Consider the following 26,092-nt stretch of genomic DNA (forward strand, 5'->3'; position numbering starts at 1 on the left):
AATAAAATAAAACGAATGAAACTAATTCGTAACTAGTAATTAGTAATCAGAAAAAAATGAAAAATAAATACAGCTGAACATCCACTGTTGCACACCATAGATAAATACGTAGATTTTATTAACAACCTTAACAACGAGTATGTAGAAAACTTATATATTATCTTACGGACCGACCGCCATTCTGAATGGCTCATCGAGGATGAGCTGTTCTCCTAATAATCCAGATGGTTTCCAAATGATATCAATGGGATTGTCATGGAGAGGCGTAGGATTTCTAAAATATTACACGAGCTTAATAACGAAAGTAAATAGTACGCCAAGGGGTTGATACGTGCAATGGTGCAAAACACGATACGCAATTGCCTGAACATACCCGAATTTCGCGAAGTTCGTCCACAACTTAGCCATTTTCCGCCGGAAGGCGTAGAAACCTGGATTAGGATCGTCGCAGCTGTTCACGTTGTATTTACAAGAACTGAATAATATACCGAGATCGTCGCAGTGCGTGGTCTCTAAAAGTGGACGTTAATTACGCTTACAATACAGAGAATCGCGTGCGATCGCGGTATAAATCGAAGAATAAAAAGGAGTGATTCGAATTACGGTTCACTGGAAAAGTGTCGACCATGTGATGGTGAAATTTGTTGTACTTCAGTAGGTAATAGTAAACAGGACAGTTTCTGTTGTACAACGCCATAAGTCTCTGGTTGACACTGATGGCACCACTGAAGTATACATTGGAAATAGTCTGTATTCGAAACAAACACATTATACGAAGAATGTCTGATTCACTTCACTTCAACACCAGAACAATCAGCGAATTCTTAGATCATATAGATAGATTTTAGTACATTCAGGTATCCCATATACTCTCACTCACCGCGTGATTCGATATAATAAACTTAACCCTTTGCACTCGAGAGGTGACTCTCAGTCACCACTTGATTTGACACAGTAAAACTATGGAATGTAATATTTAATTTTAAACTTTGTATAATGCCTCGATACGTTCCTTAGTTTACGTGTGTTTCGTTAGTTAAATTCAAAGGATGTCGTCCATATTTAGGAGAATTTCGAATATTTCTAGTGAAAAGCTTCCGAGTGCAAAGGGTTAATATTCGCAACGCAAAGCAAGAAAATTTGAAATCCGCCATTCTGTTCGATTGTTCCAGTGCCGAGCGAATTTCTACTTCGAGAATGCTCGAGCAACGTTACCCGCGCCAGTCTCGCTATTACGTCGAGTTCCATGGTGGTGTTACCGACCTCGATGTACAAATACCGAAAAGCATCTGTAACATCAAATAATGTACGAAGTTAATCTAATGGTGGATTATCCGTTGCCAATGATTAATCTATTCAACGATCACGAGTTATTATACTATATCAACTGCAGCATTAATCGATCAATCGTTAGTCCAACTATACGAAAGAAATAAAAAGTTAACTAGCCCTCACGTTTCGCGAACGCCAACACCTCGTTGTCCACTTTGCCGATCAAGCAAGGCACGTCCGCAAACTTTCCTTCTAATAACAATTTCCACACAGGAGTGGAGAGGAATGTTTCGTCGGGACCGGCGACCGATGCGTCTTCGTCGCTGGGCATGAACGCCAGCGTAATCTGCAACATTGTGTAACTGGCGGTTAACCCTTTGCACTCGGATTGATACGTCAATTAAAATGATAAAAGTTATTTAAAAATACATAACTATAAATATATAACCCTATAAAAATTGTAGCAATAGATTACTCTCAGTTTCTTCAGATATTCGTTATAGTATTCAAATGGTATCTATTTTCCGGATCATTTCGAATATTCGATGTTTCCAAGATATCAATAATTGCAAAATTCAAAGATCCAAACCAGTCTTGACTGGTAGTTCTAATGTTAATCTGCAAAGACCCCTGTACACGGTGATACGTGTCTCGTGACACGTATCGAAACAAGCAACAGGTTTGAGTCCTTTTCACTTAAGTGACGCTATGTTTACATCGTACAAATAGCGGAGAAGGTTAGAAATTGTAGAAATCAGCTCTGAGCGTCGAGCCTTGGCAACTTTAACTGCGACTTGAGAGTTTTAGAGCTGCAGCTCTCGAAGCTAAAGCGAACCCTTTACAAATGTCGACATTTCGGCTAGATGAAATTTTCGTATTTGGAAGTAATTACTCTGACAGCGAGAGTTCGACACGTAAATTCCTTTGTTTCTATTGTTTGAGCGACTGATATACAAGTGAAAATGTTAATTATTCATTCAAATATATTCGATTTATTTATTAGTTGAGAAAAAATAATTTTCATCTGTTGATGGTTTTGTATGTTTCAAGAAGTCTTCGTAAGGGGTTGATATAGTACAGAGGACGAAGATTCGAGCATTAAATATTCTTAAGGCCCAAATCGAGCTTCCAAAGCTTCAGAGTAGATTCCTATCTGTTCTAAGTCGAAGACTCGAAATTTCTACAAGCTTAAAGCAACAATTTCCATGGAAATCTCGATGGTGAGAGTAGAATACGCACGTCTGACGGAAGACCGAAGTATAAATGGTACTGGTCGTGTGCGATCTGCGTAACAGTAGCCTTCATCAAGTTCTGCCACAGTTCTTTGTTGTTCGACGTCGCGAAGCCCATTCTCGCGCCCAACTTTGCAGCCGACAAACGGGCCCAAGCCTGTGGTTGAGATAGGGATATCGGTGATCCGCTCTGGGCGATGATTCTTTTGAACAAACCTATTGAACAATTGCCAACGAATGAAACCGCACTGTTTACTACCGAAAAGATCAAGCAAAATTATTAATGAATATGATCGTTTATATACTAAATAATTTTGTTTAAAAGGGAATTTTCAACGCGTTGAGTGCCACGGGAATTCTAAATGTTTCACTTAATGTCAATCCTGTCATTGCAAAGATAAATGGTATCAGAAATTGGTAATAATTTACTAAACACTTTCTATATAGAAGGATATGTAATTAAATACACTTAGATTTCTTAGATTTCTTAGATATCTTAGATTTCTTAGATTTCTTAGATTTCTTAGATATCTTAGATTTCTTAGATTTCTTAGATTTCTTAGATTTCTTAGATTTCTTAGATTTCTTAGATTTCTTAGATTTCTTAGATATCTTAGATTTCTTAGATTTCTTAGATTTCTTAGATTTCTTAGATTTCTTTGAGCTCGTATATTGGCCCTAGGGTGAGAAAACCCCTCGCGAACAACGCCTGCACCCTATGACCCGCGAGGGGTCTCATCGCGTTTCAAGGCATGATGTCTCCATGCCAGTAGTTCACTCGTAAACTATAATGTCGCTGGAATATCCCTGGAACTTCAGACGAGAGATATCTTATCTCTGATCTGAAGCAGGTTATCCACGGTGAAAAAAGGATTCCTCGGGCTGAGCGACAGCAACCACTTATAATACGGTTGCACTATCTATTTTACTCGATAACGTAGTAATTATCCCGTAAGAGTCCTCAATGTTGTAAGATATTCCCTTACAAGTCGCAACGTCTATAAGATTACTACACGCCCTCAAGTCTCGCCCCAAAAGTCTCGCACTAAAGTTTCGTTCAAAAATTTCGCTCGAACATCACGCACCAAAAATGTCTCTCTCCACTCTCTCCCCTCCTTCCCACTCGCTTTTAACGCACACCCCCATTCGCTCTGTCTTTCTTACCCTTGCACCCTTCTCACTCGCATCTTTCGTCCATAGTGAAAATTCACGCAGTCACGTACACGCTGTTCTCGCGGCCCAGTCGCTCGGTTCCAGACACTCTCCTCGTATTCTTTCAGCCACTCAAGATTTTCTAAACGCAGTCACATTATTTTCCAAACATGCGCTATATAGTCGCCCTTACGCACGCACAACGAACCATTCATCCCACAATAACGACGAACGTTTTAGTACCTCTCGACATCGGAGACATCGTGTGAAGGATGGCAGACGAACTGCTGGAGCTCTGACCCATCACCGTCACATTCTCCGGATCGCCGCAGAACTTTGCGATGTTCCTCTTCACCCAGCGCAGTGCCGCGACCTGGTCCTTCATACCCTGGTTACCCATCGCCTCCTTAATGCCCAAATTCAGGAAACCTGTAACGTTCCGTTCGCTTCGCAGTCGAAGACGTCAGGTCTCGACGTCGTCGTTCGTATATAAACAACATAGGTCGCAGGTTAGGGTTAAAATTAGCGAGTTAAAACATTATCAAGCGTGTCAGTGTCTCTTCTGTTTTCGACGTTACACTTCATCATTTTGTAATTTTCATTATATTGCTAATAAAGCAATGATTTCCACGCGTATATCGTATACAAGAGGAGATTTCTTAAATTTGGCATTATGTCGACAAATCATCAACCTGGAGACACAGTTAGCGAAAACTCAGCTTTCACAGTGACAAGACAGTCGTTCAGGATACAAGTGAACTGTATCCTACAGATGTTAGTTATTCAAGTGATTTTTAACATACAATCATCTGCACCAACCCGAAATATTCGAGCGTTGAGTCGTCGCTCGAAGCGCAGATGAAAAATTCCTCAAAATAACACGAGTTCGACGTGCGCGTGAACGATGATCTATCAGATATTAGTAATTCAGTCTATACCTAGAGCGCCAAGCCGATAATTCAAGGCGACGAATACGCAGCCGTTCTCTAGGAAGAGATCAGGTCCATAGAGATCTTGGTCTTTGTATCCCGCGATAAAGGAACCAGGCGGAATCCACGCCATGACACACCGACGGCAATTGTAGTCGTCGGCAGACGTCTGTCGGGTGTTGAAAACGAAGATACGTCGAGAACTTGTTTATGAAATTGATGATTGATCTCTATGAAGTACAAGCAGTCTACGCGACTCACTAAAATATTCTTTTTATTCGAGGAAACGCTACTGTCGGATAATCTAATTATCGGAAGAAATCTGTGAAGCGAACGATAGATGAATAAAACGGTCATTGCATTGTTCTCACCTGTGGAACGTACACGTTCAGAAACAAACAATCTTCATCGCCCAGATATGATTTCCTGAAGAATGCATCGTATTGTATGCAAGCTGAGCGTTCCTCTATGGCGTCGTACACTTCTGTCCATGGTTTCACTGGCTGAGGAGGCTGCAAAATTCAACAACTTTCGATGTACTCCTCCTCCTATAGCTGTCAAACTTAAGTTTCTCATTGCAAATCCCTGGAAGAAGGATCTATAACTATTACGATCCATGGCTCTAAAGATTCTAAATCAGCAAAATGATTTATGCGCTCTTTCTCAAAACATCTGAATAAACTACCTATCGTACTAAGAACATTCGTCTAAAAATCTCATTTTGAAAAGCCACGCAATCGCTGATTGAAATTCTAGGGCAACAATATATCGGGTGGACTGAAACTAAAGCTCCTAACTCGATGAACTCAATTTGTGTCTTATGGACGCTATTCTCGTTGCTTCGCTACACCGTCGCTTCTACCTTGAATCTGTTGTTTCCGGTCGGCGAATCGGCGTACGGGATTCCCTTGAACGCTAGATAAGGAAGTTTCTCGTGCATGGTTTCCCGCACACACCCCCGCACGGGTCCCGACTCGGTGTGCACGACAGGACTTGGAGGACATCGTTGGTCCTGGGCTGCGCATTTCGTCGACAGAACGGAGAAAAGCAGAACCGTGCATCCCACGATTGGAGTCCGTCTCATTGTTCGAAGTTATTTTCTAACCGTGCACCTCGATTTCGCTGTCAACGTTTAGCAGCGATTTATCGGTTTCACTCGGAACAGGTTACGAGAGTTTTTCATAAAATTCCGCCTAAAACACTACGTTCGCTGCGATTAGTTCGAAATAGGACTAATTAATTTTCAGATGGCGGTTCAAGTGCTCGGTAGCTCTAGTGTAACTGTAACTCCAGGTCGGCTGAGGGACGTTTTAAATACTGGACGTTTCGAAATTCTATGGGTGTGCGACCATATTGGTGTAAAAACCGGAAATGCACTGGATAACGATGTCCCTTCCAACTGTCCCACCTCGCCAAGAATCAAGTTATCTTACATTGAGAACGTGGTATTCTGAGTCTGTCGCTTGAGCGCCCCGCAATAATGCGGATTTCTGGATATGAATAGTACATTTCATAAAATGTACTATTTTACGAAGATGTATAATGTTTTGAATATCTTTTCCGGCTACTCGTTGATCAGATACAAGCGAATGCAGCCGTTTGGGCTTTAACCCTTTGCACTCGAAAGGTTTTGACTGGAAATATTCAAGATTTTCCGACGAGAGACAGTCGACATTGTTTGAAGCTGGTTTTGACGATAACTCACAGATAAATTCAAATAAAATTTAATTTATAATTTAAAATACTAAATATTCAACTTTATAGTTTTGCTGTATCAAATAAAGTGGTGACTGAGAGTCACCTCTCGAGTGCAAAGGGTTAACCCTTTGCGGACGAATATTCCTTGAAATACAAATGATCTCCAACAGATCAAGCTAAATTATATATCGATTACTTAAATAATAGAAATAGAGGAAGCTGCGTACTGACCTCTTGTTCGAGTAATTCAATCGTCCGTTCGTGACTTAGTCTTCGAAACATGTGAATTTTATTCTGTCGAAATGTCGACATCCGTCCGCAAAAGGTTAAATGTCGATGATGTCTACCCTTGGAATAATAATGAGAGACAAGGTTCGGGAAAGATTAAAAATGCTCTAGCAATCGAGGCAATCAAGCGGAGAAGTGAAATTAGATTTAAATTCATTCAAACCTTCGTAGCCCAATTGCAGTCTCTCGCAACCGTGACTCGACAGAAAAGTCGAGCCTAGAGACTTCAGGATCAAGTTTATCTAACAGATAGTTTTCTTGACATTATGCATATGTGACAAGCCTGAGTGCGTAGGATATGAAACGCGCACATGCTCGTTGGAATTTACAAACGTCGTTACATCAACTGTAACTTATAAGTGTTACGAAAGGGAAAGATTGACCTCTGACACCTGTTTCTACAAATTAAATCGGAACGACAATATTTCCCGACAAACATACAAGAGCTCTACTCTTCGTACGTTTCATGTATATTTCGATTGCACTTTTACGTCTAAAATCTGCTGTGGGAAACACGTGTAACATAAATACGTTCCCCAAAATCTAACCTTTCGCGCTCGAAGTGCTCAGACGCATCGCCAAAGTTCGACTCTACTCGAAGCGCGTCTCGAACACCAACGATATAGTGTACCGAAGGTTAAACTACTCGAATTTACAGATAAACTCCAGTTTCGCGGAATCTCGTGCTTCGTATCGGTGTTTAATCGTCGATTCCGCCGATAAAATAACATAATCTCCTATCCACCGTGAAAGTTCGAGTGGAAGAGGATGAACGCATGAAAGTCTGCAGTCCGGTTGCAGCTCGGTGCACTCGTGTTTAAAGCGATCCGAATGAAATCTCGACGTCAGCCGATAAACGGTAACAAGATCACACCTGTTGGCGCCATTGTTAGGCAAGAACGAAGCACGATAACGCCGGTGGCGTCTATAAATCATCGGCTCTCCGCGCCACCGGTGCCTCGTAACGAAATCCAGTTTTACGGAATTCCGACAATATATACATCTCGTGTTGACAAGCGAGGATTAATTCCGATGGATCGTGTCCTCGCCGAGCGGGGCAGGAACGGAGAACGGAACAGTGGCAAACGGGACCGCCTCCGCAATGCTCCGGTTGTTCAATCTCCCGTGATCGAAAGTGAAATCTATTCGTCACTTGGCCGCCGTTCAGTACCGCGAGCCAAGTGTCAGTTACACTGATCAACGTTCGCCGATCTACTGATCCGCCGTCGGGAAAATAGGATCATCGATAGCCCGCGACCTCGAGGGAGCGAAGCCAACCGGCTGCGACCGATCCTGTCGATCTCCGTGATCTGCCGGGGGCCAATCGGAGGAATCATCATTTATACCAGCTGATAACCGAGGGGATCCTAGATTACAAAAGGATTACGGCTGCACGTGATTATCGGTAAGCTTCCAGTAAATTATCTTTATTGTCCTTCGCGTGACAAACGTCTTGATGCCGTTTAATCTTCTGGATACCTTGGTTACCGTCGTTATTGCACGATAATGCGGGATTTCGGGCAATTGTGTGCGCACCGCGATCGCAGGGGATGTTTCGGCGATAAGGTTCACTCGTCGCTTTCATTTCTCGACGGAGTAATTCGTTAGGATAACGTGTTCCACACCGTTACCTCGATCTCTCATTCAACCTGTTACTTAGTCGACTAATCGACCGATCACGGAAGATTAATACATTGTTGACAGGAACACGACTTAGAGCAGAACACGTAAAATGGAAAAATAGGGGATTAAATCATTTGATTGAATTGCGTTATCATTATTGCATGTTGATTCAGCTGAATGTCGCCGCGGTAGTTGGCAGTACTTATAACATAATAATCTTTTCACTTAATCATCGTTTAAGTGAACCATTCGATTTGGTCGCGATCACCGGTGACCCCCATTCAACGCGTTAATTACGTTTTTCTACCGTCACCGTGATAGACGGCGATAACGAAGCTGATAACGGATGTTACAATAAACATCTCCAATCGCAATTCCTTGCATCTAGTGTTACGCTTATCAAGATCCACCTACAGCGAAGCATAAAGCGTACTTTCACTCGGGAAGACTGAAAAACCTGCCAGCAAAAACGATCGATTGCTTCAGCTTGCAAATCGCTTTCTAATCGCGGAGGTTCACCTTTCCCAGCGTGCATGCAACGAAATTCGAAGTATGTTCCACCTGAAACCCGGACAGCGATCGGCGAGTGAGCAGAAACCGATAAGATCGACCGATAACTTCTATCAATGGAGAAATCTCCCTACCTCTCGCGTCAGCCGTGACACGCGCGGTTGGCAGTGTCAACCGAGACAAACATATCTCGACAGATCGAATTCCATCGAGATACTCGTCTCTCGTCTCCGTTTCGAGCTGGAAGCGCATGAAAATCCGCCGATCGGCAACGAGTTCGTTACCCTCGGGAGTCTCGCGCATCAATTTCACTTTCCAAGAAAGCAATTAGCTCGCGCGTCGTTCGCGGCGAACGTTAGGGCCGGTTGACAGCTATTACATCAGTCCGATGAGCGGTCGTAATCGTTCCGCGCGCCGATAAAACGCACACAGCCGTGTAACGCGGGCGGACGGCCGAGCGTACGCTCACTCTGATTACATTCGATTCGTTAGTTCGCGATAGACGCACCGAGCGTTATCACCGGCTGCGGTTTTCGATCCGGCCGATCTCTTTCCTCCCTACTTCGAGCGCTGCGACGCATCCCGGTGTCCGAGATCCTTCTGACAGTTGCTCGCGACGCCGTGGTGCACGATCGACACCGTCACCATGACAGGTTCTTCTTCGCTCATTTATTCTCTTTTTTGCTCTGTCGTCTCGTTACTCGCGCGTGCATTAACGCGATCAATTATCCGTGATCGGGCAGCGTTATCGAGATTTATTTATGAGCAGCGGCCGCTGCTATGGAAAGAAGGAAGGAAAGTCTGTTTTATTAACAAGATCGAACGCTGCCGGGAGAACGAATTACGATTCAGATTAATTATTCATATGTTTTCGTAACGGAGCGCAGAGTCTCCTCTTTTCCGAGCGAACGACTGTAATTAGCGGTTTGAGTGATCTGTTGATTCGACTGCAAGGCTGTGAATGGCATCGTTTCGTACGTGTCGGATGTGCAACCGGCGAAGTGCTGACGCTTCGGAGGTGAAGAGTTCGGAACCATCTGCGAATAAGATTCTTAAGGAGAGATGTAGAGTTACATTGACTTTTTCGAATTCCTATATAGAAACTCGAAGAGTGCTTTTGTTCGGACTTTAACCGATTTGCAACTCAGTTTGCTGAATCGATTTCTTTAATCATTTCTCCGCGAAACATCTGTTCCCTTTTTAATAATTGCGGAAAGAAGTCAGAAATAGATCATTTATGGTACTCTAATACGTGACCGATGGGAAACAATGTTTTTTTTATTGGCAAAGTGTTATCGAGAATCGACAGGTGGTTCTGAGCTTTCGGTTGACTGTATGAAAGAGAATGGAAGAATCATTGAATTCATTCTGCTCGATGTTTACATTGTCTGTCTTTCGCAAACTTCGAGCGTTGCGCGAGATGTAGCATTTTCGGGCGATTGCGCATGATTAAATATTTTTCAGTTGTGACGTTCGAATCGATGATAACCGTACCGAAGCATCGGTATACACGTTTACTCGTTGATCGTGCATGAAACACAAGGATCGACTGTCTTCCGTTCAATTTCATTTCACCAAAGACAGCCGACGCGTTCACTGGAACTGGGAGTTACTTAGAACATTATATTATGCATATATCGCATGCCACTGTTACCAGTCGAGTGAATCATAGTCGTCTGTGCGATAACGACGGATCCGTTGCAGTCTGCCGACAGCAAACAGCAAAGTCGACTGGATTTTGTTGTGGTCATTGAATGAGTACAGTAATGACGTGCGTACTGTTGGCATTATGAAGAAGCAGATAAGACGCGGGTTGTTCAATGACGTTTATAATGGAATAATTAATTAAGCGATAAATCTTGGTGTATTTAGATATGAGAATAAATGACAGTAAATGTTCGGTAAATCGAGAATTTCGGTAGAATCGAACGCAGATTTCAATCTAAATAGCTTTAATATTATAAAGAATTAATTAGAATCAGGAAGTATTCGTTATGGTTGCAATCTTAAGATATCGCAACATTAGCTGCGCCGATACGATCGGAAACGCGCATGCACAGGCTAATAATTAATGAACGCTACTTCGCCGATCATTTTTATTCGCGAAAAAAATGCGGAAGAGACTAACGATCATGTAATAACCGGAATGTTCAGAAGTTCCCTCTATTCGTTTCTTCGTTCAGCACTGCCGCGGACAATGTTCACACTGTTTTCCGCGTCCGATAAACGCGTTATGCGTCACCTTACGAACGCTTTTATTTCAGGTCACCCGATGAACCTCGTTCCCTTGATCCCGTCACTCTCAAGGCTGTCCATCGGTTTTTCTCGTAAAAAAACGAGTTATCATTTGTTTATCCTTATTTTCGGCTCATTATCACGCTTTCTTTGATACCATATTGCATATCGATTACATATGCATCGATCAATTAGAATAATCGATTCATACACGGTCTGAGAAGATTTGCGAGAGATATCGAAAAACCTTGTGTCGTATCTTTAACGACGTGTTTAAACGCGTTCGCTATTACTATTTGCGTCGATCAATCTACTAAAGAAAATATGAAGGGAACGAGAAGAAAAAAATGATCGAGATTAAGTATAACATCGTGTAACTGTCGATTGTAATATCCGTCTACATTATATTATCTTCGTTTACAATGTCTAGACTGTGATATCGATATATTAGTTTCATTTTTATTGTACGAAATATGAGATTGTAACCGTCACATCACGATGTCCGATTTCTCGACTGCAGTGCTTAATTCTAGTCTAATTTACGAATGAACTTTCGCAAGTTTTATTAATCCCGAAATGTACCGACTGCCCGCAGACTACTTGAGCGACGAGATGTCGGCGATCACGCCGGAATTGACAGTGAGGCGGCCGGTCTACCAGCAGGACGAGCTGAATCAGTTGTACAAATATGCGAAACCCAAGGAATCGCGTGAGTACCGACACGAGATCATTTGCTGGCTAGGCCGATGAATTCGGCTGATCGATCGATTCTTGTGATGTTCGATAGTGACATTAACCCTTTACACTCCGAGCAATTTTTAACCCTTTGAGGTTCACGTCGACGTTAGTTCATTCAATTGCAGCTTAATATGACGCTTTTTATTTATTCAAGGATATTTGGGAGTCATTGGAATGTTACCTTTAAATGGTACAATTGTGATACTACAAATAAATATAGAAAAAACTGTTAAAACAGGTAGTGGTTGCAATAAAATAGAATGTCGGGTTAATATAACCTTTTAATTCCGAATCATTACTGTAAACTACCTCTGTCAACGACCGAGGATCCTACTTTGTCATTAAAAAATACACGTATACGTTTCAGAATTTGTTTTACTAAAAACAGTGTTAGCAACTTGTCTTCTTAACACTTTGCCAAGTATACACTCATCGAAACTCCTACGCAATCAAAGCAATTTTCTTAATAACGCTGAAACTGAGAAGTCGATATTCTTCATAACGATTGCTCTACCATCTTTCTAGTATCTCGCATCTAACAGAATTCAGTTTGTTCGTTTCGTCACCGAGAAAAGTAACGTTTAAGTTTATGTGAGTCATGGTGTCACCCGAATTCGGGTGACATGGCAGCCAAAGTGTTGAAGGGTTGAAATCTATTAACGCTCTAATTTCAGTCGATTTTACCAGTTTTAGTTTCTATTTCCTAATGTTTTCGATTCACCGATTTAGCATTCGTCGATTCTGTTACGCGTGAGCAAACGAAACGATAAAACTGTAAACAGAAGTCGTCAGCCGAGCGTACTTCTCCTGAGACCATTTCTGCGCGTACTGTTCGTCGCGTCGCGACTTATTCCTGGATCAGCCGGGCTCTCCAGCAACGCCGTGGATGGCGAGCCGCTTATCTAGTCTAAACAAAAGACGTCTGCGGATAATGATCGAAAAGATCAAGACCGTTTATGATCCCGCTGGTAAACCGCGTAATAATTTAGGTCATCTGGACGCGTGGTGTCGTTAGACAGCAATTACGCGTCTGTAGCATCTCGTTGCGGCGTGTTGATCTTATTGACCTCAATGAGAAGGCGCGTGAGAGAGAGAGTCATGTGAATGTGCTATCTGGGAAATGGAATTCAGAAGGCCTCGAACCCGCGTGGTTCGACGTTGACGAAATATTATAACCCTTCGCGGACGAATGTCGACACTTCGGGCGAGACGGAGCGCGAGTACTTGGAAGACTAAGCAAACGAACGATTCGATTAGCTTCAACAGCGAGAGATCGGCACGTGGATGACTATTTCTCTGTTAATTAGGCAACCGATGTGTACTTTAGCTTCATCCGTTGAAGGTTTTCCACATTTCAAAGAATCTTCGTTAACACTAGGTTTACGGAACGCGTCAATTTGAAGATTGAATTTTATGAACATTATTTGATAAATGTTTCAATCGGTTTTCAGAAGATCGAGTGCAAATGAATTTAGGATGTTCAGTTGCAAAGAGTGTAAAGGGAATAGAGGTACTAGGAGTTTAGAATTAACCTTTAGGGATAGGTTTTAGGGTCGATGGTGTATCAGATTTTTCATGTGAAAATAATCAGTGACACACAGTATTACAGAGCGTCGCGTTCAGATGCAAGAAAATCAAGCCCATGATGGCTCTGAAAAATTCCATACCTCTAATCGGCTGGCTATCGAAGTATGATTGGAAGAGGGACATATTGGGAGATATCATCGCTGGAATTACTGTCGCGGTGATGCATATTCCCCAAGGTATGGATATTTGGCAATTATCGATTCAACAGTTGCCAGCACTCAGTAATGTCTACGCCGTTTTTACGTATGTAAAACTCTTGCAACTTGAAGCTTTAAACTTGAAATTGCAATTGCAATTGCAATCGCCATTGAAATCGAAATTTGAGATATGAAATATGAATCAGATTGAATGGATGGAAAATAAGGTGATTAATGAAATTTCACACTAAACGGTGTCGTTCGCAGGAATGGCGTACGCAATCCTAGGCAACGTGCCACCGATAGTCGGCATCTATATGGCTTTCTTCCCAGTGCTCGTCTATTTCTTCCTCGGCACGTCTAGACATAATTCGATGGGTAAGTCGTCCGAGCGATTCCGCCGTTCGTCGCCACCGTATTACGTAAAACGGAAGTTCCGATACATCACGTGGAAACAGCCTCGTATTTATACGACGCAGAGATTTATACGTCGAAAGACGCACGTTTCCTCTCAATCATGTGATCGTCAACTTTCGTCTCGACTGTACTTACTTTCTAATGGCCGCCGGATCATCCAGTAGACAAAATTGCACCGTAACTAACGCGTGGCGTCTCTTTACTTTTCCCGTTTCGTAAATCACGACCGCATCAACTTCCTTATCAAATATTTAAGTACGAATACGCTTGCCGCAGATAACGAAGGAGATTAAACGTTGGCGCGCGTATCTTAATTGCAAAAACAATGGGTGGAAGAACAATGCGAGGAACTACCGATACGTCACCTGCAATTAACCTTCATTATTTATGCCATGAAGGAACATTTGCATTAATAACTCCAGAACTACCGAGCATTCAATACAATTGATACGCGACCTGTATCATACTGATTATAGTATTTAAGTGAAACTATTTATTTTTCAAATCATGTAAAATATTCAATGCTTTTAAGGTATCGATCATTTCGAAACAAGAGAACCGAAGCTAATTATCTCAGAAATACGAGTGAACAGAGGAAATATTTGAGACAGAAGTTATAGGATCTTAAGTACAATAATATTTTACACATTAATCGCAAGTGGTTATCATAATTTTTACATAAGGTCGAAAACGAATAACAGTTGGAATAATATACGAAACAATTGAAATATTCATAACTCTTCTCTGCAACAGTCTAAGCTAACTTATTCTCAACGTTCGTTTCTCTCGCTATGCTCCGTCAATCTCTAACAAAACGAAAAGACGTCGTACCTCGCTGAAAGAATTCCTCGGGAAGCGAACGAATTCACAAGAATTAACCCTTTGCACCCGGGAGGTGACTCACAGTCACTACTCGATTCGATACAACGAAACTATGAAGTTGAATATTTAATATTTCAAATTAAAGTTCGCATTGCTACGTGAAATATTGAAATAAAACACCTCTGTTGCTTAATTTATCTATGAATCATCGTTAAATTAGTTTCAAACAATATGACCTATATCTCGTCGGAAAATGTTGAAATATTTCCAGTGAAAAACTTCGGAGTGCAAAGGGTTAAACGAATCTGTGACACGATCGAAAGGAGGTACAGTCGAACGTATTGGCGACCGCTCAACCATGTACCAATCGCATGCACAGCTGAATTCCAATTATTTTTCCCGTGTCAAGGCACGTTCGCGCTGATCTGCATGATGACCGGAAAAGTGGTCACGACTTACAGCTCCCAGGGTCACGTGTTCGGCAACGGTACCGAAGGAAACGAAGTGTTGTCCTCCGTCGCCAATCAATATTCACCCGTGGAAGTCGCGACCGCGGTCACGTTCACCGTCGCCATGATTCAGGTAATTATCCCGCCTCTTCGTTTCGTTTTTGACCGAACAAGAGAAGGTCGAGACGGAGATTCTCCACTGTATGTTTTCGGGACCAACCCCCCCAGTTAGCGATGTACGTGTTGCGGTTGGGGATCATCGCGACCCTTCTATCCGACAGCCTCGTTAGCGGGTTCACCACCGCAGCGGCCATTCACGTGTTCACGTCGCAAGTGAAGGACCTGCTGGGACTGAGGAATCTGCCCAAACGGAAAGGTCCTTTCAAGGTTATCTTGGTGAGTCTGATAATACAAAGATAATCTTAGTATATTATAGTAATCCCGGATGAGCCCCCAATTTTATAGTGGGGCTACTATTATTATAGATATTGAAAAGGTGGATCTTCGGTAAAAAGAGAATTAGGAAACAATATATATGTATTTAATGAGATAAAGAAACAATATGGACAACACGTAAAAATACAACTTAATACCACGAAGGCCAACACACTACTCTCTATCACGCACAAAAATGTTCTCCGCTGTCTCTCACCAAAATGTCCCTCTCGCACGCATTCCCACTCGCTTTTAACACACCCCCATTCGCTCTGTCTTTCTCACCCTTGCACCCTTCTCACTCGCATCTTTCGTCCATAGTCAAAATTCACGCGGTAAGAGTATAAATATTCGCGTAATTAATTACGATAGATGTCGAATTATTGAACTTCGAACTTAGAACTTTGACTAGGTCCGATCGGTAAAAGTGTTCGTAGCGATTATCTATATAGAATGAAGTTATCGAGACACTCGATTCACTCGTCTATAAACCGCGCTCGCCAAGTAAATAAACATTTCCCTTCTCGATAAGTAGGCCGTTTATCGGAATAAATAGAAACCGTCAATTACGCCGATAACAATGCGCCAAAGGAAAGAACGCGCGCCGCGTAATTATCACGTGCGGTTTTCATCTATAGCTGCCCGCGGAGAAAGGAATTCTGCCTTTCACTGCTGAGAATGTTCATAATCAACGGCGACGTCATACGTTAAATTAACTTTCGGAGGATGTACTAAGCTGAGTAAACTTCTCCGCGCGATAACACCGTTTACCGGCTCAAACAACTTCTATCGCTTTTTTGTGAATCCAGCGAGCGAGACATCTTTATAGGCAGTCGCTACAGGCTACCGCCGCCATCGAGAGCAAAAAGGTTCACGATCAACAGTTTCAACTCAGAATCACGCAATGATAAGTGAAGAATAATCTGCTAATTGAATTTACATGAAAAATCATTTGAAAGGAGAATTAAATGAAAATCAGAGTATAAATATGATTCATTCTTCTAAAGCTCGTGATCAACAGTTTCAAATCAGAATGACGCAAAAATAGGCAGAGAATAATCTGCTAATTGAATGTACGTGAAAAATCATTAGAAAGTAGAATCAAATGAAAATTAAGGTACAGGAATAATACATTCTTTTAAGTCTCTCGATCAACAGTTTCAAACCACAATCACGCAAAAATGAGTGAAGGATAATGTACCGATTGACTGTGCGTGAAAAATCATTAGAAAGGAGAATTAAATGGAAATCAAGGCACAAAAATGATACATTCTTTTAGCGGCAGTTTCAAGTGTTCATAGACCCATGAATTCGTTACCTAACAGTTTAACTGGAAAAACAATGAACCCGCCATCAAATGCACTTTAAGTATCGTTCGACCAGAAAGCAGCATTTTAAAATCGGTCGGCGCCCTCTGGCACGCATCTCAAGTTTCGTAGCAATCGCGGATTGCAGTCCTTGAAATTCGCTTTCGAAAAAACTTCCGTCTCTCGCGGCGAGTAACGAGCCGTGTCGGTAGACCCCGATACCGGGCAACCGGTTAAACGTCCACATTTTCCATTCGCACGGGAAATTAAATACCGTCGAATCTCCATCGAGAAAACGAAACCTGCACGAGGAAATCTGAGTTCAATTTCCGCATAGTTTCGGTAATCGTGGAGATTGTGGTCCGTTTGCGTCCGCCAGCGGAATAATCCACAATAGAAGAGTATACCTTGCGTTTCGAAGATCTATAATTAATCGGCGGGCAAGTAATCAATATTTAAGCTAGAAATCGTAACTCGATGATTCGTGTATCCACGTGCAATCTTGCAAAATTTCAGAATTGACTTGCAATTTTTCAATTCTGATACAATAATCTTAATTCCTAAGAGTACAGCTATTGAGATTTCAATTGATTTATGCTTCAATTAGCGTAATTCCTCGAAGAAGCATCTGTTATCTTTTGACTTATCGGAGAAGAAGTTAGGCATGATAAGTAACTCGATGTTTCAAAATTGCAGAACTGGCTTTTGCAATTTTTCAATTCTGACACAATAATCTTAATTCCTGAGAGTACAGCTATTAAGATTTCAATTGACTTATGCTTCAATCAGCGTGCGACAGAATGTCTTCGGTAATTCCTCGAAGCATCTGTTATCTTTAGACGAATTAAGAAAGAAGAATTCAGGAACAGGTGAAATTGACGCGTTGGTAGTACTACTGTCATCGCATAACAGGTCGATCAAGGAAACCGCATCTGGCGTCGTTTCTTCCGTGCCTCGTAGTTTTCCCATTCAGATTTACGAGCCGGACCAGTCGCGGTTTCCGGGTCACCCGATCGTCGTCGGAACGCGCGAGCATCAAAAAGTAAAAGCAGCTAATAACAGCGAGCTGCCCGACGGTTTTACTTCCTCTCGGGCCAAATATGTCGTTGTTACTGTGCAGCGACGGCAATTATTTCGTTTCCGACACATAATACAGCGGCCTCGAGGTACGCCGGGACAGCCGCCATTTCTCCGCGGCGACAGGTGACCGTTTCCCTGAGAACCGCCGCGGACGCATGAAATGCCGAATAGAATTCCACGATAAACTTTCCACCGCGTTTCATCGAAGAAATAGAGTCTTCGAGATCGAAATTGCTTCCTTAGCATCGATGGAAATGCTTACGAGGAAATTATTCGAGGATCGTTGCGTATGAATGCGAACGGTGTCTATAACAGGCTTTGCTACGTTGTTAGATCGGATAAAGGATTAGGCGAAGAACGATTGGAATATGCTGAATATTTAGTATTCATGTAGAAATACGTGTTTAGAAATAAACATTTCGATCGTTCACGGTTGTTTCAGACTTACGTGGACGTTCTCGAGAATATCCGCGACGCCAATGTCATCGCCATCTCGCTCTCGGCGGTGACTATCATCATTCTGATCATCAACAACGTGTTAAAGGTCGGTCTGAACGTAATGCTATTAACTGTTGATAGAGCTGTGCTTGTAAAGACACAAGGTTTCAACGGACAATTACCGAGAGGTTAGATCAGTGACTGAAATTCGTTCCACAGCCAAGAATTGCGAAAGTGAGCCCGTTCCCGATTCCCATAGAAATGCTGGCTGTAGTGGTGGGCACGGTTCTCGCGGTGTACGGGAATCTGGAGACCGCTTACGGAGTTGTGACTGTGGGTCACATACCAGTCGGGTAACAATATTATTTATAAAACATTCCACTGTCAATATAATACTATCGTTTAATTGCTAGATTAATGTAACGTTTTAGATATGTATAACAGAAATCGAGAGTAAACCTACAAAATCGAATTCCTTATTCTTCTTCGTACGTTAGAAATTTTGGTTTCATCGATGTTTACATTGATATATTTTTAAATTAGATTTCAGACTATACTGATATACTTTTAATCACCGACGCTCGCGTCTCTACTAGCTGAAATTTATCGTACAATGTGTTCGCAGCTTGCCAGCTCCATCGCTGCCGCCAATATCCCTGGTGCCCAGCATTTTAATCGACAGTTTCGTCATCACCATGGTGTCCTACACCATATCGATGTCCATGGCGTTGATCTTCGCGCAGAAGCTCAGCTACGAGGTGGACTCCAATCAGGAACTCGTCGCGCAGGTAAATTAACAAGGCGTTCGATACAATCGCTTCCTGCCCCCTCGCTGGGCTTGGTCACGCGGTTTTCTATAAATGACTCTAATGGAGTAATTATTTCCCACCTCGACCCAGTTCGAGCCTCCGAGCCTTCGACGTTGTCTCGGGATTCCGTTTTAACAATGCATAATGTATAGAAGCGTCTGCTCCGCTTGTCAACTAAGACGCGCGGATCTATGCCAGCCGAGCGAACTCTACGATTCTAGTCGCAAACGGCCTAGTTTACCAAAGTCGGCACTTTGATCCGGCAAGGCTGGCTCCTTGGCCGCGTTGATCTACGGCGAACACCGAAAACAATCATTACATTATCGACTCGCTGACAGAGCCGCGACGTGCGGGGCGAGATTATTGATCAAAACTGTGATTCGATGTCTTTCAGGGCGTCGGTAATTTAGTTGGATCCTTCTTCTCTTGCATGCCCTTCACAGCTTCGCTGTCTAGATCCTTGATCCAGCAAACTGTCGGAGGGCACACTCAGCTGGCCAGCTTGATATCCTGCGGCATTCTGGTCAGCGTTCTGCTGTGGATCGGGCCGTTCTTCGAGCCGTTGCCTCGGGTAAGTTCACATCGATCGAAATAAATCTTTAATTCGTCCTTGATCGACGCATTCGACTGGCATTGGATTAAAACGCAATCACAGATTAGCATCGCTTCTGCTGCAAGAAGTTAGTCATCTTTGTTGTAGGAAAGAAAAAGATCAATCGCCATTGATTTCATGGCTGTTAATTGGCGATCTCTCCGGTACGACAATGAGCTAGAAATTATTTACGTCGAACGATAACGGTAAACGTCAATTTTCCGCTGTGTTATCGGTTCATGCAAACACGCTTTGTGTCGGATAATGTAAAAACATTACCTTCGGTGAAAAAAACTGACTTTTTCGTGTGATTCTTATTAGTTATTATCGTCAATAGTAATGTATTCGTATAGAAATAATCAGAAACGAAGTCAAGAGAAAATATTTATATATAGATATACCGTTTTTCTATATGTACATAGTTCAACGCTAGAACTACCATTTAATACGATTACTATGCAGTTCCTATAAAAATTGTAACCATAGATTATCTTCAGTTTCTTCGGACATTCATTATAGTACTCTAGTGAAACTATTTATTTTCAAAATCATTTCGAATATTCAATGCTTCGAAGATATCGCGATTAACCCTTTGCACTCGAGAGATGACTCTCAATCACCATTTGATTTGACACAGTAAAACTATAGAATATGATATTTAACACTAAGTTTACGGGCATTTATTGTACAGTTTATTCTATTGTTCCTGGGGAAGTTGATATTCATTTAGATTTTGGAAATTGTAGGTGTAGAAATAGACAATCAGGATTCATATTCGTATAATGGGATCAACGAAAACCGATTGAAACGTTTACCAAATAATGTTTATAAAATTCAATCTTCAAATTGACGCGTTCCGTAAACCTAGTGTTAATGTTAAACTCTGTATAATGCCTCGATACGTGAAACATTGGAACAAAATAACTTTGTTCCTTAATGTACCGGTGAATTCTCTTCGAATTAGTCTCAAAGAACATCGTTTTCGTGAAGAAATGGTAAATAAAAAATATCCGAGTGCAAAGGGTTAACAGTAAAATACCTAAGTGCTCGATCTGACGACCGTGTCTGTGAACAGTGCATCCTAGCGAGCATAATCGTAGTGGCTCTGCAAGGGATGCTGATGAAGGTGACGGAGTTCAAGAGATTCTGGAAACTGGAGAAGACGGACGGTCTGATTTGGGGAATAACGTTCACGACGGTGGTCCTGTTGGACGTGGAGTACGGCTTGCTGATCGGGATCGTCCTTTGCGTGGGCAAGCTGATCATGTTCGCGGTGCACCCGTACACCTGCACGCTCGCTCTAGTACCTGGTACCGAGCTTTATCTGGATACCAAGAGATATAAAGGCGTATGGAATAACACAGTAGTCTCTTTATTTCGCTTCCCTCTTGCCTCCGAAGCTACGTGACCACTCGAGAACAACTCTCGACAGCTCGGCGCTCGTATCCACTTAAGAGTTCAGCTCCTGCGAGTTATCCTCTCGAGGACGAGTTAACCGTCGCGGAACTGCTCCCAGCTCCGTGCAGCTATCGGTTCTACCCTCGAAAACGAACGCTTTTAAGTAGACGCGCGGCATAAAGGGACTCTCGAGAGGAGAATTCTGCCGCCGACACGTAGCTATCCTCTTTTCCGACGAACTTTCCGAGCCAAGGTCTCCCGTTCATTCGCGCCGGGTAAAACTCCCGGCGCACGGCGAAAATGTTAATGTCGCGAATCTACGGAAACCTCCTCAGTCTACTTGTCACGATTCAGGCCAGGCCAAGCTCCGGGGAGTTTCCTAACGCGGAAGGATTGTGTTCCAGACCGTCGAGCTGCCGGGAATCAAAATCTTTCACTACGCCGGTAGCTTGAACTTCGCCTGTCGTCAGCACTTCCGCGAGGAGGTGTACAAAGTTGCCGGGCTGACGCCGCGGAAAGAACCGGACGCCGGCTTCAAGCACGACGAGCTCAAGGAAATTAAGAAGGTGGGTTGATCGCCTATGGTTTCGCGATCGATAGGAAACTTTCTCGGGTCAAATGTCCTTTGACTCGGCCTCGCCGAGCAGGATGTTGCACCGGCGTCTCGCTGTATCGATTGTGTAACGTCCGGGATTGAAACTTCCATGAAGCCACGGTAGAAAGTATCGAACTCTAAGTACCGAACTCTCTTCGAGATGAACTAACGTTGTTTATTAACAAAAAATCCTGATTTATGTAATAGGACGTTAATAGCCACGTTTCGTCTCTCTCGTCTAAAAGATGAATTTACGTAATGGGAATGATACGAATTGCTTCCGTTTCAGCTGCGCACCCTGATCCTCGATTTCACCAGGGTGAGCCACATCGATCTAGCCGCCGCGACCACCCTCGGGAACCTGATCGACGAGTACTGCGACGCCGACGTGTCCGTCTACTTGGCGGGCTGTTCCGGTGAGTAGAATCGATTAGCGGATCGGAAGCGGAAGAACCTCTTGGAACGATCGACGCGCGCGATAAAGCGGCGTCGCGCATTAAACGCAACGTTCGTCTTGACCTGCCGCAGGACCTGTGTACGAGATGACGAGAAAGTGCAACCTGACGGAATGCAGGGGCGGCCTGTTCGCCGTGTTCCCCACCGTCGCCGACGCGGTCAATTTTGCAAGATCCACCAACGAACTGTGCTCCGTGCCCACGTGGAGCTCCTCCGTGTACGAGGACGCCAACAGCGCGAGACTGTGACCGCGGAATCTTGATCGCTGCGGATCGGAACGTTCATTCATGAACGCCATGGAGATTCTCAATCGAACCGCGGTAGAACGGTAGTTGAGTGAAAAGCGTACGCTGATATCGAGATTCTGACTGTATGGTATTCTTAACGCATCGCGCCGCACGCAGGATTTTTCGAATATTTTTCATTAACACTAGATTTACGGACGTTTATTTTACACTTTAATCTATTGTAGAAAACTACGTGTTCGTCTATATAAATCGCGAAAATTGTAACTTCAAAGCCAGAGTGTTGCAGTGCGTATTGGCATAATTGCACGAACCAAAATCGACTTAAACTGTAAATAATGTTTAAAAAATTCAATATCCGTCAAATTGGGTTCCGTGAATCTAGTGTTAAAGATATTCATTGCTTTCTGACTAAATGTTAACGATATTTTTCGCAGTTAACACAATTGATTGTATTCTATAAGTTAGAAGACAGAACTATTCTACTTCGATGTTTTATGTGCTGATGCCTTACACAAGGTTTAATATTGAATTGAAAATTTTATTAGTTTGCTGCGTCGAATCAAGGGTTAACTGCTAATTCTACGTTAATGCAACATTTCAGATATGTATAACGGAAATCCGAAGTAAAATTACAAAGTCGGATTCCTTATTCTTTTTCGTCAGTTAGAAATTTCGGTTTGATCGACATTTATATTGATACATGTTTAAATTATGTTTTAGATTGTATTGATGTATATTTAAATTATATTTTAGACTATATTTAAGCCGGCGTACAATGCGTTAAGCTGTATGATACTCTGTTCAATTATCCTTTCGTTTTAGAATAGTCAATATTAGCTGAGAAAATATCGAGACTACTTTCGTTGTATAACTGTGGTTGTAAAAACAATGTAAGTCGTATGTTCATTTCTCAGATTTTGAGATTCGATTAACGCTCGAGTTCATCGTTCTCTTTTTTCAAGATTTTTGCACATTGTAGATGAAGTTTGTAATTGGCTCGTTTTAATTTCAGAGAAAAATTAATTTCTACGGTGTTTTCTCTCTTTGTATTGTAGTCCAGAGTTTTATAGATTTCGAATGGTAACCCTTGTTAAAGGAGATCGAAGATGATTTTGACGATGAAGAGTTGATAGTTTCCAGGAATTACATTGATGTACATATTTCCGTATTCATGTAAATAACGTGGAACTACGTCCAAACGTATCTTTAAGAGAAACAGTTGAATGTATACTCATTTATGACAAGAGTGGACGAACAAGTTGGCTGGGAAGGAAATGTCATGTTGCAAAAATGTTTCGCTTGGAATTCCGCGCGTGTAGAGGCGTGTGCCCACTCTTGTCATTATACGTCGCTACGAAATAAGAATGTCTAACATTGTTGCATGCCACCGTTAGAAATGCGTTTTCTATCACGTGATGGCGCAAGAGACTATTTTGAAGTTGATCGGTTTGAAATGCAGCGATCGGAACGTTTAACCTGTAGCAGTCCTATGTCGAGTCAGACTCGACATTCTATTTCATTGCAACCTCTACCTGTTTTAACAATTTCTTCTATATTTATTCGTAGTATCACAGTTGTACCATTCAAAGCTAACATTTCAATGACTCCCAAATATTCTTGAATAAATAAATAGAGGGACTGCACTTGGGACTGCAAAGGGTTAACGTTGATGTTAGAGTTAACGTACGTGAATGTTGATTGTTCTGTACTTAAAACATAGGTCAACAGTACTAGATAAAAATGGATACACTCAAAAGAAAGGACATTTTGACATTTAGCAGAATTATTTCCTCTACGGTCGCTGCAATGTAGAATTTAACACGTTGAACGCCGCGAAATACGCAAAATGGAAGAAATATTATTATTTATAATATAGAAAAGTTTGCGAATAATCGTTTAATCCAGTAGGTTATAGTAACTCGATTTGCTTGGGGTCACCGGTGACCCCCATGGCATTCAACGTGTTATAATAATACGCATACTTATATTTCAGTTATATTTAATTTATATATAGTATTATAATTACGTATTATCCGTTAGTGCACGTTATTTAAGTATAATTTATACATTGTAAAATGTAATAAATATAAACTTCAATACCGATATAATCATTTGAGACAATTGAAATTCCCGCCATATGAAAATTTACACGTAGCGATCTTAAAGCATTGCGCATGCGCGGGCGACGTCAATAGTTGTATACGTAGCAAGTGCCAACTGAAGTTTGCTTGTTGTAAACACTACCGGTAGTTTATAATTATTTATTTACAATGAGCTCGTGGATACAGTACATTAAATCCCTTCCCATGCATATGGTAAATTTATGAATTGTGTTAAATGTAACATAAATATCTGTTAAATATGTATCTAACCTCTGGTGTGTAGGTTATGATCTCCAGTACAACAGACGTTACGCATTTCAACAGATAGTTGCTTTAAGTCGAACCGCAATTTTTAAATAATTGATTTTCTCTGCAGGATTATGATGGGCAAGCACGAGCAGAAAATTTATCGCGGGTCATTATAACGCTATTTGGAGTAAGAAACCATTGCCTGAAATGTTTATTGTCAATACTCATAAAAAATATCTATTGTCAATGCTACTTTTATTTTTAGGTGGTTGGATTAATATGGGGATATCTGATTCAACAATTTTCCCAGACTATTTATATTCTTGGCGCTGGATTTCTAATGGCAGCAATAATCACATTACCACCTTGGCCAATGTACCGCCGTAAGCCTCTGGACTGGCAGAAACCACAGTCCGATGTCAATACCAAGTCAAAAAGGAAAAAATAATTTATTGCCAATTATGATTGTATTTAATAATATTTTGTTATGCGTTATGCAACAATTATTAGCATGACAAGAAAGTCAACTTTCTTCGACTGACATTGCATTTAAAAGTATGTATGTACAGTAGTGCAGAAAGAAATGGAATGGTTCAAGGAATACTTTTTAAGAATTAAATTCATTCCAATGATTGGAAACGGGAAAGAGTATCATTTCTTTACTCCCTTTTGCGTTTTAATGATAATACTCGCTGAAGCGAAAAGTAATGGTCAAATGAAAACATACTTAGCTGCATATGTGTCAGTGAGGTAGTCGCGTTCAAAATGAAACATGTTCAGAGTTTCGTAACTCTTGGTAGCCGATTTTCCTGCCCGATGTCAATACTGTCGTAACGCAACATCGCCCTTGAGACATTTTACATAAATCTCGTTTCAAATTCCGTGCAGCGAAGCGTCAGTGTCGCTCCCGAACAACTATTACAGAACCTGAATGACGAAGACCGTTGCGTGTCATTGCACCGGTAGAAATGCGTTTTCTAACGGATGACGACATCCTATTTACTTACGATCTTGTCAGCGTTTCAAAAAAGCAAAACGTAACTAATTAATAGTTTCCATCTAACCGATCAGTGACACGATCTTTGGCACGAACAATAATGTTAAACTCGATTGCAACTTTTTCCAGCAGTGGATCGTGGAAGGGGAAAGGGAAGGGGGTACGTGACGAAATTTAATGATGAAAACTTTTCATAACAAAAATTTATTCTATACTTGTTGTGCCTCTGCAATGCAAAGTATAGTGTATAATCTAAAAAAAGACTACTTCATTTAGGAAATCATATAAATCAGATAT

The 26,092-nt window shown here is 41.8% G+C and overlaps 3 protein-coding genes across 10 annotated transcripts; 2 read left to right on the forward strand and 1 right to left on the reverse strand.

Annotated features, from left to right (window-relative positions):
- Positions 1 to 87: 87 nt before the first annotated feature.
- LOC116425108 (juvenile hormone esterase-like) lies at positions 88 to 25,923 on the reverse strand. Of its 7 annotated transcripts, XM_031972332.2 has the most exons (12): positions 7,446 to 7,594; positions 6,735 to 6,813; positions 5,448 to 5,786; positions 4,957 to 5,097; positions 4,595 to 4,754; positions 3,900 to 4,085; positions 2,512 to 2,720; positions 1,456 to 1,618; positions 1,216 to 1,289; positions 604 to 748; positions 374 to 512; positions 88 to 274 (listed from the first exon to the last, which is right to left on the reverse strand). In XM_031972332.2, exons 3-12 carry the CDS (start codon positions 5,667 to 5,669, stop codon positions 163 to 165), a joined length of 1,551 nt encoding a protein of 516 aa, XP_031828192.2. In that variant the 5' UTR covers positions 5,670 to 5,786; positions 6,735 to 6,813; positions 7,446 to 7,594; the 3' UTR covers positions 88 to 162. The 7 variants fall into 7 exon arrangements, with proteins under 7 accessions (XP_031828192.2, XP_031828196.2, XP_031828194.2 ...); XM_031972336.2 differs by lacking the exons at positions 6,735 to 6,813; positions 7,446 to 7,594 and adding an exon at positions 25,806 to 25,923; XM_031972334.2 differs by lacking the exon at positions 6,735 to 6,813 and having other exon boundaries at positions 7,573 to 7,723.
- Positions 7,827 to 24,540, forward strand: LOC116425103 (prestin). Of its 2 annotated transcripts, none has more exons than XM_031972322.2 (14): positions 7,827 to 7,976; positions 11,535 to 11,648; positions 13,279 to 13,440; positions 13,669 to 13,779; positions 15,050 to 15,222; positions 15,318 to 15,485; positions 18,354 to 18,455; positions 18,569 to 18,702; positions 18,975 to 19,137; positions 19,553 to 19,729; positions 20,826 to 21,098; positions 21,553 to 21,714; positions 22,033 to 22,159; positions 22,272 to 24,540. In XM_031972322.2, exons 2-14 carry the CDS (start codon positions 11,552 to 11,554, stop codon positions 22,445 to 22,447), a joined length of 2,025 nt encoding a protein of 674 aa, XP_031828182.1. In that variant the 5' UTR covers positions 7,827 to 7,976; positions 11,535 to 11,551; the 3' UTR covers positions 22,448 to 24,540. The 2 variants fall into 2 exon arrangements, with proteins under 2 accessions (XP_031828182.1, XP_031828181.1); XM_031972321.2 differs by lacking the exon at positions 7,827 to 7,976 and adding an exon at positions 9,119 to 9,357.
- Spase12 (Signal peptidase complex subunit Spase12) lies at positions 24,617 to 25,444 on the forward strand. Its single transcript, XM_031972338.2, has 3 exons — positions 24,617 to 24,762; positions 24,926 to 24,985; positions 25,064 to 25,444. The coding sequence occupies exons 1-3, from the start codon at positions 24,718 to 24,720 to the stop codon at positions 25,244 to 25,246; spliced, it is 288 nt and encodes a 95-aa protein (XP_031828198.1). The 5' UTR covers positions 24,617 to 24,717; the 3' UTR covers positions 25,247 to 25,444.
- Positions 25,924 to 26,092: the final 169 nt, after the last annotated feature.

Source organism: Nomia melanderi, chromosome 7, assembly GCF_051020985.1.
Source record: "Nomia melanderi isolate GNS246 chromosome 7, iyNomMela1, whole genome shotgun sequence".
NCBI classification, from domain to species: domain Eukaryota; kingdom Metazoa; phylum Arthropoda; class Insecta; order Hymenoptera; family Halictidae; genus Nomia; species Nomia melanderi.